General features: G+C 43.0%; 1 protein-coding gene across 10 annotated transcripts in view; it reads right to left on the bottom strand.

Annotated features, from left to right (window-relative positions):
* Nucleotides 1-15,552, bottom strand: part of ZNF454 (zinc finger protein 454) — a 30,678-nt gene that overhangs the window by 10,011 nt on the left and 5,115 nt on the right. For all 10 annotated transcript variants that reach the window (XR_013395035.1, XR_013395037.1, XR_013395036.1 and 7 more), the window contains exons 3-4: nucleotides 15,155-15,281; nucleotides 14,653-14,742 (exon numbers count right to left, since the gene is read on the bottom strand). Coding sequence is in view for 4 of the 10 variants with exons in the window: in XM_015141614.3 (XP_014997100.2) it covers nucleotides 14,653-14,742; nucleotides 15,155-15,281 (217 nt within the window). In the remaining 6 variants the exon portion in view is untranslated. The remainder of the gene's footprint in view (nucleotides 1-14,652; nucleotides 14,743-15,154; nucleotides 15,282-15,552) is intronic.

Raw genomic sequence — 15,552 nt, 5'->3', positions numbered from 1 at the left:
ATAATTGAATATCACTTAGAAAAGAAATACCAAAAATGTAGACACTGAAATAATAAAAGAATTAAAAAGGATATATCTTATAAAAGAAAGGTGCTATATCCATACTAATAACAGACAAATCACACAGTATTTGAGAAAATAGACTTTAAAGTATTTTATATAGACAAAAGGGTCAATTCTCCAGGAACATACAACAAATTTTCATTTGTATGCACACAACATAACTTTAAAAATGTATAAATGAAAAACAGAATAAAAAGGAAAAATAGATAAAGCAATAATCACAGTGAAATATGTTCATATGGCACCCTCAATGATTCAGAAGTCAAACCATTAAAAAAAGGAATGGGCTGGCCAGGTGTGGTGGCTCACGCCTGTAATCCCAGCACTTTGGGAGGCCAAGGCAGGTGGATCACCTGAGGTCAGGAGTTTGAGACCAGCCTGACCAACAAGGAGAAACCCCACCTCTACTAAAAATGCAAAATTAGCCAGGCGTGGTAGTGCATGCCTATAATCCCAACTACTCAGGAGGCTGAGGCAGGAGAATCACTTGAACCCAGGAGGTGGAAGTTGCGGTGAGCCAAGATCGTTCCATTGCACTCCAGCCTGGGCAACAAGAGTGAAACTACGTTTCAAAAAAAAAAAAAGAAAAGGAATGGGCTGGGCGTAATGGCTCATGCTTGTAATCCCAGTACTTTGGGAGGCCAAGGCAGGAGGACCACTTGAGTCTAGGAGTCCAAGACCTGCCTGGGCGATATGGTGAAACCTTATCTCTACAAAAAATTTTAAAAGTCAGCCAGGCGTGGTGATGTGTTCCTGTAGTCCCAGCTACTCAGGAGGCTGAGGCGGGAGGATCGCCTGAGCCCAGGAGTTCAAGGCTGCAGTAAACTATGATCACACCACTGCACTCCAGCCTGGGCAACAGAGCAAGAACTTGTCTCAAAAAAAAAAAAAAAAAAAAAAAAGAGAAGAAAGAAAAGAAGAAAAAACAATAGTAAAAGAGAAAAAGGGGGCCAGGCGTTGTGGCTCACACCTGTAATCCCAGCACTTTGGGAGGCAGAGGCAGGTAGATCATGAGGTCAGGAGATCGAGACTATCCTGACTAACATGGTGAAAACCTGTCTCTACTAAAAATACAAAAAATTAGCCGGGCACGGTGGCGGCGACTGTAGTCTCAGCTACTCAGGAGGCTGAGGCAGGAGAATGGCGTGAACCCGGGAGGCGGAGCTTGCAGCGAGCTGAGATGACGTCACTGCACTCCAGCCTGGGTGACAGCGAGACTCTGTCTCAAAAAAAAAAAAAAAAAAAAAAAAAAATGGTCTCAACAACCCAATAAACACATTTGACTTCAAATTCTCAATTGTCCCCAATTAATCTACACTTTCAGCCCAATTCTTATCAAAATTCCAGCAGGAATTTTGTGAAAATTGAATAGCCAATTCTAAAATTCTAAGAAGAAAGGACAAAACTGGAGAATTTACATCAGCAAGTGTAAGGCTTATTATAATGCTAGAGTAATTAAAGCAATGTTGTGTTGGCACAAGATTAGATAGAAAGAATGAAAGACAATAGAGTCCAGAACAAATGTGTACACAAACAGACCCATGGAACAGACTATAGAACCCAGAATCAGACCCACGGACATGCAGTCACCTCATGTATGGCAGAGGTGACAGTGCAGTACGATGGGGGAAAGATGGGCTTTTCAGCAAATGATCCCGGGTCAACCGGACACCTCTACAGAAAACAATGAGTATCAATCTTCCATGTAGACTGTAGACCTAAGTACTTAAGACAAAATACTGGAGCTACTACAGGAAAACAGATCTTCACGGGCTTAAGATGTCCTAAATAGAACACAGAAAGTGCTAACCATAGGCAGGAAAAGAAAAAGATCTCTGATGAATTCAGGTGTCTGAAAATTCAGAATTTGTATTTTTCAGATGGCGTCATTATCCAGAGTGGGAGACGCCGTTTGCAATGCACATATATGACAGGATTCTACATTCTAATACCCAGGCCTGTAAGCCAGTAACAAAAGACCAGACAACAAAACAGAGAGTGGGGCAAAGATGTATAGTTACTTTACAAGACAGGGCATCGAAATACTAAAAAGAAGAAGATCAACTTCAGTTATAACCATCCATCCTCTAGAATGGTAGAAAAAACATTGTAAAGATAATACTAAATGTATGAGAGATGATATGGAAACCCTGCATTTCGCTGGTAGGAGTATAAATTAGTATAACCACTTCGGAAAACCATGTGGCTATGTCTGTTAAAGTTTGCATATGCATAATCATAGTACTCCTAGCTATTTAATCAACGAAAACGTGGACCTAATATTTTCTAAAAGTTGCACAAGAAATGTTCATAATGGTACTATTTGTAATAGCTCTAAGCTAGAAATGAACCAAATGTCTAGCAACAGTAAAATGTACAAATAATGACAGGTTTATATGGCTAAACATTATACAGCAACGAGAATGAACCAACTATTGTTCCAAGTGACAACAAGGATGAATCTCAAACATACTGTTGAAAGCAAGAAACCAGACATGAAAGAGTACATACTGTATGATTTAAAGTTTACAAACAGGCCGGGCGCGGTGGCTCAAGCCTGTAATCCCAGCACTTTGGGAGGCCGAGGCGGGCGGATCACGAGGTCAGGAGATCGAGACCATCCTGGCTAACACGGTGAAACCCCGTCTCTACTAAAAATACAAAAAAAAAAAACTAGCCGGGCGCGGTGGCGGGCGCCTGTAGTCCCAGCTACTCGGGAGGCTGAGGCAGGAGAATAGCGTAAACCCGGGAGGCGGAGCTTGCAGTGAGCTGAGATCCGGCCACTGCACTCCAGCCTGGGTGACAGAGCAAGACTCCGTCTCAAAAAAAAAAAAAAAAAAAAAAGTTTACAAACAGGCAAAACAAATCTGTCACCAGAGTAACTGTTACCTTTACGACAAAAGAAACTGCAAGGGGACTGGGTGGTTATAAGGGGTGCTGGTAATGTTATATTTCTTGATATGAGTGCTGACTATGCAGATATATTTAAACAGTAAGAATTCACTGAGTTGGACGTTTATGATCTATGTACTTTTTGTATACAGATGTATACAGAAAACAGTTTCTGTATAAACTTCAAAAAAAGTTTGCTTTAAAAAATCTGGGAGATGGCTTTCAAAAATAATCAATAAGAACACCAGTTTCTAGCTTTCTTTTCTATCAGCTATTGGATACTGACATCTATTAAAACATAACGTCTATATATAAGAGAATACATGACTTAAAATATTTTTTGAGGGTAATTATTTGACTTTTTAAATATTTTATATTACATAATAACACTCATCTTCAAAAAGAGTTTATGAAGAGGGGCATCAAATGCATCCTGGTTTGACCACACTGAAAATTAATTGAGGTGTGAATTAATCCAGTTCAGTAAGACGGGACTTACTGGCACTGACCTAGCCTGCAGCATGAAAGAGCACTCTGCACTCTGGTGTGAGCAACTCAGGCACGCTCACTGGGGCCCAGGTCACTCCAGGGCAGGCTGAATTAAGGAGCCATATCCCTACCTGCACTGGTCCATATTAAAAAAAAAAAAAAAAAGATGGTGTTATAATACTTAATGTAGGGTTTGAAGTGGCATGCAAGTAATACGTTCCAAGCCTCCTTTATAATGTAGTCAAGAGGGTCACACCCAGGGAGGGACCAAACACTAGACCAATTCACTCCTCAATCACCCCAAGTTTCAAGAATTGGTCCCATCAATTTCATCTCGAAGTGGAAGTTAGGATGAATAAAATAAGAAAGATTGGGCCGGGCGTGGTGGCTCACACCTGTAATCCCAGCACTTTGGGAGACTGAGGCAGGCGGATCACGAGGTCAAGAGATCGAGACCATCCTGGCCAACACAGTGAAACCCTGTCTCTACTAAAAACACAAAAATTAGCCGGGTGTAGTGGCAGGCACCTGTAGTCCCAGCTACTCGGGAGGCTGAGGCAGGAGAATGGCGTGAACCTGGGAGGTGGAGCTTGCAGTGAGCTGAGATCCGGCCACTGCACTCCAGCCTGGGCGACACAGCGAGACTCTGTCTCAAAAAAAATAAAATAAAATAAAATAAAAATAAATAAATAAAAATAAAGACTGCTTTAAGGTCAGTTTACCCTGCCCTTAGGTGCCCAGGTCCTCTTCCCAACTCAAGGGAACTGGGGGATTTGCCCTTTCTCAATGTGGCAAAAGACTAGAGGCTTGCTTTTTTTTTTTTTTTCAGGAGAGCAAAACAAAGTTGCTCTGGACTGAAGATGCTTGGGGTTGGAGAACTGTGTTGGGGCTGGAGAACTGTGTTGGGGCTGGAGAACTGTGTTGGGGCTGGAGAACTGTGTTGGGGCTGGAGAACTGTGTTGGGGCTGGAGAACTGTGTTGGGGTTGGAGAACTGTGTTGGGGTTGGAGAACTGTGTTGGGGCTGGAGAACTGTGTTGGGGCTGGAGAACTGTGTTGAAGACTGAAGCCCCACTTACCCAGAACTTCCAAAAAGGACATTAGTCTTCCCGCTGTCTAATTGGGTAGGCAATGAGGGATTACTAGCTAGCTGAGGAAAGCCTCTCACAAGAAAGAAATACCAAAAGCATCAAACAGAAAACTAGAGAAAATGGATCCAATGATGGGAGAAGAAAATGTTTTTGAAAATCATTCTCTTTAAATGTAAGATATTTTAGCTGTAAAACAGTAATAAGAGCTTATTTTTGAAAGAGGCAATATTCACAATATTCAGAGAAACAAGAGTTCTTGGAAATTAAAAATGATTAGAGAATTCAAAAACGAAATAGAGAGTTCCCTTTGTAAACAATTAGAAAACCAGAACAAAGTATGAAATGACTGTTTTAAGGTAAATGACAAATGGTGGTGGAGGACAGTGGTCCCTGAGAGAAGGGAAACAAGCTAGGTAAGACCTACGGATGCCCCAGTTTAGTCCCTGGAGGCAGACTCCAGGTCACGGCACAGGACCTAAACAGAGCCCAGGGGTCTCGATAAATTGAGGGGACAGAGGTCAGGGTTTCAGAAGGCCGTGACTACAGTCTGTGAGCCATCGAAGACAAGAAAACCACAGAACCTGAATTTGCCGTTTAAAACTGTCCCACAAGACTCTGCTCCTGGCCCAGAAGACTTCACTGGTTCTGCCAAATATTTAATAAAGAAATAACAGCATTTTGACACAAATTTTCCCAGAAAACAGAAGGAGAAATTTCCCAATTCATTTTGTAAGACTAATGTTACTCTGAGACCAGAGACAGAGAGGTTATAAGGAAAGGAAGCTATAGACTAATATCGCTCATGAATATCAATGCAAACTCTTTAACAAAATGTTCACAAATTCAATTCAGCAATACTTAAAAAGGATAAGTAAGTCAAGACTAAGTTATACTTGTCCCAGAAATACAACTTTGACTTGGTCCTTAAAAACCAATGTAATTCCTTTTATCAACGACAGCATCATCTTAAGGTTTGAGAAAAACGTTTGACAAAAATTTAGTATATTTTTGTGATAAAACTCTCACTTCAAACCAGAAATGGGCATAAACTTCCTCAATCTGATGAAGAGCATCTACAAAAAGCCTAGTGCTAACATCATACTCAACGGTGAAAGGCTGAATGCTTTCCCACTAAGATAGGGAAGAAGGCAAAGCCACCCCACTACAGCTGCTACTCAACTTTGTGCGGGAGGTCCTAACCAGTGCAATAAGAAACCAGATCCCATATACATAGCCATGGGAATACAAAATGGAATGGTCGCTTTGAAAATAGTTTCACAGTTTATGACAGAGTTAAACACACACTTAGTATACAACCAGCAATCCTACTCCTAGGCAACTACCCCAGTGAGAACATATGCCTACAAAAAAGCATGTCCACAGAAACTTACACAAGAATGTTCACAGTGGCTTTAGCCCAAAACGGAAAGCAACTCAAATCCTCACCAGTGATGAACGGACGAGCAAACCGTGGTACATCCATACAGTGGGAGGCTACTCAGCAACGGCAAGGAACTGCTGACATGTGAAACAACAGGAATGAACCTCAAAGACATCACGCCAGTGAAGAAGTCAGACAGAAAGAGCATGCACTGTGCAACTCCATTCACATGACATCCTGGAGAGGGGCACTCGCAGTGGCAGTAAGTAGGTTAGTCGCTGGCAGGAGCTGTGGGCAGGGGAGGGAATTAAGAGCCAAGGAGTTAAGACAGAACTTTGGGGGATAAGAAAAATGTTATCGGCTGGGCGCGGTGGCTCACGCCTGTAATCCCAGCACTTTGGGAGGCCGAGGCGGGTGGATCACGAGGTCAGGAGATCGAGACCATCCTGGCTAACACGGTGAAATCCCATCTCTACTAAAAATACAAAAAATTAGCTGGGCGCAGTGGCGGGCACCTGTAGTCCCAGCTGCTGGGGAGGCTGAGGCAGGAGAATGGCGTGAACCCGGGAGGTGGAGCTTGCAGTGAGCCGAGATTGCATCACTGCACTCCAGCCTGGGCAACAGAGGGAGACTCCGTCTCAAAAAAAAAAAAAAAAAGAAAAAAGAAAAATGTTATTTTCCTTGACTTGGTGATGGGTACAAATTGTATAAATTTGTCGAAACTAATCAAATTTTACACTTCAAATTGGTGAATTTTATTCCATGTAATTGTAATTCGATGAAGCTGAGTAAGAATTATTTTTAAAAACCTCAGCAGAAGAGTTGGAAGACAAAGTTGTGGAAACCTGACAAAAAGCATGTACACAAAAGAGCATAAAAGATGAGAATTTCAATAATAAGAAAATTAGAGACCAGTCTAGGGTGTCCATTATTAGTATCAAGTATTCCGCAAAGAGAAAAAGAAAAAAAAACTGAAAGTGGAAATCAAACAATAATAGAGAAAATGTCCTAATGCCAATGGGCAGGAATTTTATTTTACTTATTTATTTTTATTTTTTGAGACGCAGCTTCACTCTGTTGCCCAACTGTTGTCCAGCCCGGCACTCCAGTCAGGCTGGAGTGCAGTGGTGCAATCTCAGCTCACTGCAACCACCGCCTCCCGGGTTCAAGCGATTCTTGTGCCTCAGCCTCCCGAGTAGCTGGGATTACAGGCTCCTGCCACCACACCCAGCTAATTTTTGTATTTTTAATAGAGATGGGGTTTCACCACATTGGCCAGGCTGGTGTCAAACTCCTGACTTCAAGTGATCCACCCGCCTCGGCCTCCCAAAGTGCTGGGATTATAGGTGTGAGCCACCATGCCTGGCTGGGTGGGAATTTTAGATGGAAAGTTTCACTAAATGCTCAGCCAAAGGCTCACCAATGCTTGGTGGATAAAAATAGATCCACGGCAGGGAACATCAGGAAATTTAAGATCACTGGAGTAAATGAGAAGATCTTGCAAGTTTTCAGAGAGGAAAAACAGGTTACAAATGATTAAGAAACAGAGCGATTTTGGATTTTTTTTTTTTTTGAGACAGAATCTCACTTTGTCACCCAGGGTGGAGCGCAGTGGCGCGATCTCAGCTCACTGCAAGCTCCACCTCCCAGGTTTACGCCATTCTCCTGCCTCAGCCTCCCGAGTAGCTGTGATTACAGGCGCCGCCACCACGCCCGGCTAATTTTTTATATTTTTAGTAGAGACGGGGTTTCACCGTGTTAGCCAGGATGGTCTCGATCTCCTGACCTCGTGATCTGCCCATCTCGGCCTCCCAAAGTGCTGGGACTACAGGCGTGAGCCACCGAACCCGGCTGTGATTTTGGATTTCTTAACAGCAGCCTGAGGTCCAGAAAACAATGGAGTAATGTGAAATTTCTGAAGGAAAATGATTCCCAGTGCTGAATTCTATCCAGTCAAATGATCCATAAAGTGTCAGGGAGAGAAAAAGACATCTACAGACAAGCTAATAGGGTAGAAAACATGTATTTCCTCGCATTCTTCCTGAGGAAGCTACAAGGAGATGTGTGCCACCAAAAGGAGAGAGCAAACCATGAAAGAAGACACAGGACACAGTGAACAGCACAGTGAACAGCCCAGGATAGAAGGGGATTCTCAGGATGCCAGCTGGGCACCAGCTGCAGAAGGCCGAGCCGTCTAGAATGGAGGTCAGAAGGCTCCAGAAAAGATGAAGACAATGAGAGAAGGACTGAGATCAAATTAATGATCAATATAAACTCAACTAAGAACTAATGAACTCTAGGAATACGTTGCTTAGGAAAGCAAAAGCTGTCATAATTTCCTACACAGTTCAGTTATGACTAATGTTTAAGAATGTCAACACTGACTATTGACGAAGTCAAAGCTACACTACAACTGGGAGGACGGCGAATGGAAATCCAATAAGCAGGACTTGTTGAAGGGGCCGGGGCCAAGTTTAAGCCTCACTTTGTATAGAAAGAATTCAATACATACTGTCTAAAACTGAAAAGTCAAGAGGTAGCAACACAAACATGTCACTTGGAGAAATGGAAGCAAATATATCAAATAATCAGCTAAAAGAAGAGAGAGTGGCTACTTCTAGAGAGGGCAAAAAGGGGAAGTGGGGGGAAGAGCCACCATTGTTCACTACAAACCTCATAGAGTTTCATTAAATGCCTGTATTACTTCAATTAAAAATAAATGCTTAAAAGAAAGAAAAAGGGGGAAAAACAGAATAAACTCCAAGAAGTTCAAGGAAACAGTGAAGAACAAAAATTAATAAAATAAACAAAAATAGAAAGGATCAGCAAAGTCACATGTTTATTCATTTAAAAGTCTATTAAAAAGGACAAACTTTTGACAACACACAGAAAAAAAAAAAAAGAAAAAGGTAAAAATTATTAGAAATGAACTTATTCAGCAAATACATACTGAGACCTAGTATTGCCCAAGATACAAGAGCAAACAAGACAAAGTCCTTCCCTCATGGATCAAAGGGTAGAAAAGATGATTTAAACAGGACACAGAAAGCACTAAGAACAAATATCATAACGACGAATACCGATATATTTTACTTCATCAGATAAGAACTTCTGTTCATAAAGAAAGAGACACGGTAAGCTATGGACTGGATAACGGACATTCACTGATTAACTGATAAAGCAGATTCCTAAATACAGACAGAGCTCCTATGAATGAATACAAAAAGAAACTGTCATAGAAAAATGGGCAAAGAATAGGAATGTGTAAGTCACAAAAAGTAAATAATCAGTAAGTATATGAAAAGATGTTCAACCTCACTGGTAATGAAGGAAATGTAAATAAAAACCACAAGATACCATTTCTCAGGAATAAGACTAACAGAAGTTTTTAAAACTCTGATAGTTCCAAATTTGGGCAGGGATGTTAAGTAACAGTAATTTGCATCAACTGTTAGTATAATTTGGAACAACTAATTTGATGATCAATCTGCGAATATCTAGTAAAGTTGAAGGAGCATATACCCTTAAATCTAGTACCTCTACATCTATGAATACCCGCAAAGAAACTCCCAAACAAGGGCTGTGTATACATGATGTACAATATTCAAAATACATTTATTTTGGCCGGGCACGGTGGCTCACGCCTGTAATCCCAGCACTTTGGGAAGCTGAGGCGGGCGGATCAGGAGGTCGGGAGATCAGACCATCCTGGCTAACACAATGAAACTCCGTCTCTACTAAAAATACAAAAAATTAGCCGGGCGTGGTGGCGGGCGCCTGTAATCCCAGTTACTCAGGAGGCTGAGGCAGGAGAATGGTCTGAACCTGGGAGGCGGAGCTTGCAGTGAGCCGAGATTGCGCCACTGTATTCCAGCCTGGGTGACAGAGTGAGACTCCCTCTCAAAAAAAAAAAAAAAAATTATTTTATAGTGAAACAAAGAAATGATAATGGTGTGTGTAGAAATTACATGTAAGAGCAATAAATAAGAAACAGCTCTTTAAGGCCAGGCGTGGTGGCTCATGCCTGTAATCCCAGCACTTTGGGAGGCCGAGATGGGAGGATTACGAGGTCAGGAGATGGAGACCATCCTGGTCAACATGGTGAAACCCCATCTCTGCTAAAAATACAAAAATTAGCCGGGCGTGGTAGCACGCGCCTGTAATCCCAGCTACTCAGGAGGCTGAGGCAGAGTTGCTTGAACCCAGGAGGCTGAGGTTGTAGTGAGCCAAGATCACGCCACTGCACTCCAGCCTGGGCGACAGAGTGAGACTCTGTCTCAAAAAAAAAAAAAAAGAAAAAAAAGAAATGGTTCTTTAAAAGAAATTCTAAGCAAATTTAAGAAAAAAAAGTTCAGATAAAATTGGAAATAAGAGGACATAATATACAATGTTAACATCATAGATAATACATAGTTGTAATCTAATACATTTTATAACTCAAAAAAGATAAAGCTAAACAGTAAAACATACAATTTTTATTTATTTATTTATTTATTTATATTTTATTTTTTTGAGACGGAGTCTCGCTCTGTCGCCCAGGCTGGAGTGCAGTGGCCAGATCTCAGCTCACTGCAAGCTCCGCCTCCTGGGTTCCCGCCATTCTCCTGCCTCAGCCTCCCGAGTAGCTGGGACCACAGGCGCGCCACCACGCCCAGCTAATTTTTTGTGTTTTTAGTAGAGACGGGGTTTCGCCGTGTTAGCCAGGATGGTCTCGATCTCCTGACCTTGTGATCCGCCCGTCTCGGCCTCCCAAAGTGCTGGGATTACAGGCTTGAGCCACCGCGCCCGGCAAAACATACAATTGATGTAGCAAAAATAAACCTCAACAGATTAATAAATAAGGAAGAAATTATAAAAGGTATTAGCTACTCCTCAATTAAGGAATCAGTTTTCTTTTTTATTTATTTATTTTTTTGAGACAGCGTCTCGCTCTGTCGCCCAGGCTGGAGTGCAGTGGCTCCATCTCGGCTCACTGCAAGCTCCGCCTCCCGGGTTCACGCCATTCTCCTGCCTCAGCCTCCTGGGTAGCTGGGACCACAGGCACCTGCCACCACGCCCGGCTAGTTTTTTGTATTTTTAATAGAGATGAGGTTTCACCGTGTTAGCCAGGATGGTCTCGATCTCCTGACCTCATGATCCACCCGCATCAGCCTCCCAAAGTGCTGGGATTACAGGCGTGAGCCACCGCGCTTGGCCTTAAGGAATCAGTTTTCTGTACGTTTGGTGAGTAAACAATTTATATGTAATTAAAACAATTTTGGAGAAGGGAAGAAAGTGCAGCACTTGAAGGGCTGGATGAGTCTCCTGCTGGCTTCATGCTAGCCCTGACTTGCCTCTTAATAGCGGCATTACGTCAGTCCAACTTCATTCAGCAGCTGAGGCTCCATTTTCTGCGAAGTGGAGTCAGTCATCCTTGCCTCACAGGTTGTAAGGATTAAAAGGGGAAGCGAACACAAATCCCTCCAAATTTCTCAGCAGGGTGCTGATCCACAGGTGCTCAAATGTCAGCTTTCTTCTCCCCTTCCCCTAGCTCATGGCACAGAGAATAGAAAAACTAAGAAGGAAAGGTATTTACCAAGGACTTTTTCTTAGTATGATTAAAAATAAGTGTCAGCCAGACACGGTGGCTCACACCTGTAATCCCAGAACTTTGGGAGGCTGAGGCTGGCAGATCACTTGAGCCCAGGAGTTCGAGACCAGCCTGGGCAACATACTGAGACCTTGTCTCCACACACACGAAAAGTGTGTATTCTAAACCATGACTAATTAGTGCAACAATGGAAAATTTCTAGATCAAATTCCTTGAAAACCTATTATCAGTGTTCTATGGTCTTTGATGTCTTAGCCAGTCATTAAGAAATGAAACAGAGGCCGGGTGCCGTGGCTCACACCTGTAATCCCAGCACTTTGGGAGGCTGAGGTGGGTGAATCACGAGGTCAACAGATCAAGACCATCGTGGCCAAAAACATGGTGAAACCCCATCTCTACTAAAAATACAAAAATTAGCTGGGCATGGTGGTGCACACCTGTAATCCCAGCTACTTGGGAGGCTGAGGTAGGAGAATCACTTGAACCCGGGAGGTAGTGGTTGCAGTGAACCGAGATCGTGCCACTGTACTCCAGCCTGGTGACAGAGCGAGACTCCATCTCAAACAACAACAACAACAAACAAACAAAAAGAAATGAAACAGAAATAAGAGAAAAAAACTAAAAATGAATCCAACAAATATTTTGAGAATGAATATGAATTAGGAAGTAACAATATGAACTAGGAACTGACAAGTGACAAGACTAGTTATTTGGAAATGACCAGCACTTCTTTACAGCAGAAACTCCCAGTGGACAAAAAACAAAATAGAAGATCTATTTTTTAAAAATATAACTTTATTAGGAGGCTGAGGCAGGAGATTGAAGTCCAGAGTTTGAGATCAGCCTGGGCAAAATACTAAAAAAAACCAGGCACAGTGGCTCACACCTGTAATCCCAGCACTTTGGGAGGCTGAGGGGGGCGGATCACCTGAGGTCACGAGTTTGAGACCAGCCTGGCCAACATGACAAAACCTCATCTCTAGTAAAAATACAAAAAATTAGCTGGGCGAGATGGCGTGTGCCTGTAATCCCAGCTACTTGGGAGGCTGAGGCAGGAGAATCACTTGATCCTGGGAGACGGAGGTTGCAGTGAGCCGAGACTGCACCACTGCACTCCAGCCTGGGTGACATCTCAAATAAAATAAAAAATAAAAAATAAATAAAAAGTAGCCAGGCAGTGGTAGGCACCTATAGTCTCAGCTATTTAGGAGCCTGAGGCAAGAGAATCACTTGAGCCCAGGAGGTTCAGCGTTGCAGACAGCCATGATTACACCACTGCACTCCAGCCTGGTAACAGAGGGGGACTGTGTCTTAAAAAATATATATACACACACATAATTTATATAAATTATACATTAAATTTATTATTTAAATATAAATAAATTCACGGAATAATTTATATAAAATATATATTTAAATTTACATAAATTATATACACGTAAAATTTTAATAGGAAATGGAAAAGCTATAAAACTTTCTTGAGTCACAAATTAAGTCTTCTTTGATGTCTGACTGGCTAACTGCTAATCATCCTTCACAAACCAGCCTCAGTGCTGCATCTCCAGGAAACTCAGAAATCATGACTGTGGAAACAGAGTGTGGGGAGGGGCCCGGGTACACTCAACTGTCGCTGGCTGTACTTTCATGTCATCACCCACACCTGACTATGAAATCTCTGTAGGCACAAAAGTCTTCTTCACCTCCCTCCATACTCCTCTCTCAAGGGTGCAATGAAGAATCAGACTCCTTGAATCATGAATGAATGGATGATTGAATGATTTAGGTAAAAACAGTGATGCCAAGGTGGTAGAACTGTGGATGAATTTCTTTTAATTGCCTCCATTTTTGTTATAAGACTATTTGCATAATACAGAATAAAATATTTAAAATGCCTTAGTTTGGTAATGGAACATACAGATTCATAGATTATTCAGAATGCCATTGGATATATTTTAAAAAGTTTTTTGCCAAGTGAGTTTTAGAATTAAGATATTTAATTTCTGGCCAGGTGAGGTGGTTCATGCCTGTAATCCCAGCACTCTGGGAGGCTGAGGTGGGTGGATCACTTGAGGTCAGGAATTCGAGACCAGCCTGGCCAACATGGTGGAACCCCATCTTTACTAAAAATACAAAAATTAGCCAGGCATGGTGGCGCAAGCCTGTAGTCCCAGCTACTCGGGAAGCTGAGGCAGGAGAATTGTTCGAACCCAAGCAGCAGAGGTTGCAGTAAGCTGAGATTGCACCACTGCACTCCAGCCTGGGCGACAGAGGGAGGCTCCGTCTCAAAAAAAAAAAAAGAAAAAAAAAAGAAATTTAATTTCCATAACAGATTGGGTTCTAGATATTCCAGGTACACAGTTATTTATTGTAGGATATAAATTCCTGCCTACTACACTGGGTTACTGTGGAAAATCTATAACAAAAGTTTTGTAAAAATACATGACACTCTGCAAAATGCTAGCTGATAGTGAAACGCTACAGTCTTGGGTAAGGCACTAAGCACTCTAGAATACTGGGGATTAAGGGAGCAAAACACATCACTGCCCTTAAGCCACCAGATACAATGAGCTCCTCAAGACAAGTAACCATCACCAAACTGTCATGTCTTTTGTCATGTCCCAGGCAACAAATCTGTGCTACTTACTAGGCCGGCAAAACGCAGAAGAGAAAGAATCCACGTGGGCAAACACATATGGAGGTAGCTGAGGAAAGTACAACGTGTAGCTGGAGGAGATACCTAGCAGGCACACGAACACTGGCTCCTAAGACCAGAAGCTGCCATGCTGTGGCTCCTCATGAGAGAGGGCAGGCACAGACTGCACTGTCAGATGCTGAACAGGACGCCCAGGAATGGGTTGTGGGGAGAACTGCCCAGATGAAGTTGAGTCTTTTCTAGACCAGAGACTCTACTAATCTGTGCCAAAGAGGGAGAGAAGAAAAATCACTGCTGGGAGGGTCCAGGCCTGCTACATTTTGGCAGTGCAGGCTAGAACAAATGCAGTAACAAGGTATTAAGGTGAATAAAGGTGAAAGAGGCTCTTTTCTCAATTCACAGACTGGTGCATTTGCGAGCCTCACTGCCTTCCCTACGGAGCCTTCCCTGCCCAGCAGGGCTCCTCCCGGTGTCTCCCACACACATGATTCTTACCAAGACAGAAGCCTCCAGGGGTATCCTCTGGCATCCACACTTCCCTTTTTTCTAGCTGGGAAAACATATCTGGTTTGGGTCCTAAGAGTCCTGTTTTTAAGGGGAGACAAAAATAAACCACATCTGTTTATACAAGAGATAAAAATCATTGCAAAGACAAAGCCTGGTCCTCAGAACTTGCTGGAAAAGAGGACTTGATAGGAAAGCGCAGGGCCAGGTATGTTCCCAGCGGGAGGAAAAGATGACTGAGGCCTGACACAATCTGTTCCCATGTTCCTCTCCTTGCCAGAAAGAAAGCGTTTGACCCTAGTCACTTTTGAGGCATCCGCAGTGGACTCCAAAAGAGGCCTGTGCCCAGGACACCAAGGACAGGTCAGTATCAATAGCACCGTTGAAGACAGCGTCCTCGATCGGTCCAACCGAATCTTCTATATGGTGTCAACGGAAAGGTCCGAAAGAGATCCCCAAAAGTGAAGAGTAACCTTGCAGGGGTCCCACTTACCCAGTGAGACCAGGTTGCTGTAGTTCTCCAGCATCACGTCCCTGTACAGGGCCCTCTGGGCTGGGCTCAGCTGCCCCCACTCTTCCTGGGTGAAGAGTACAGCCACATCCTTGAAGGTCACCGATTCCTGCAACAGCAAATTCATTCTCCTTGACCAGGGGCTACCCATGCACATGGTTCTCTAGAAAAGAGACTGGCAGCCTCTAGAAGCTTGTGGAGATTTACAGGACTGCTGGCACACAGGGAGCTGGCGTTCTGTGGCAAGTTAGTCACTCTTCAGGGTCTCCTAGGGGCCTAGCTTTGGACTAGACGTTGCTCCCCACTCTGAAGAAACATATATGGTGGTGAAGATAGGCTTCCTCAGCACTGGGACTTCCAACTTGCCATCCATTCAGCCC

This window comes from Macaca mulatta, chromosome 6 (assembly GCF_049350105.2).
Source record: "Macaca mulatta isolate MMU2019108-1 chromosome 6, T2T-MMU8v2.0, whole genome shotgun sequence".
Classification (NCBI taxonomy): domain Eukaryota; kingdom Metazoa; phylum Chordata; class Mammalia; order Primates; family Cercopithecidae; genus Macaca; species Macaca mulatta.
Note: the sequence above shows the minus strand (reverse complement) of the source record. Positions and strands in the feature narration are given on the sequence as shown.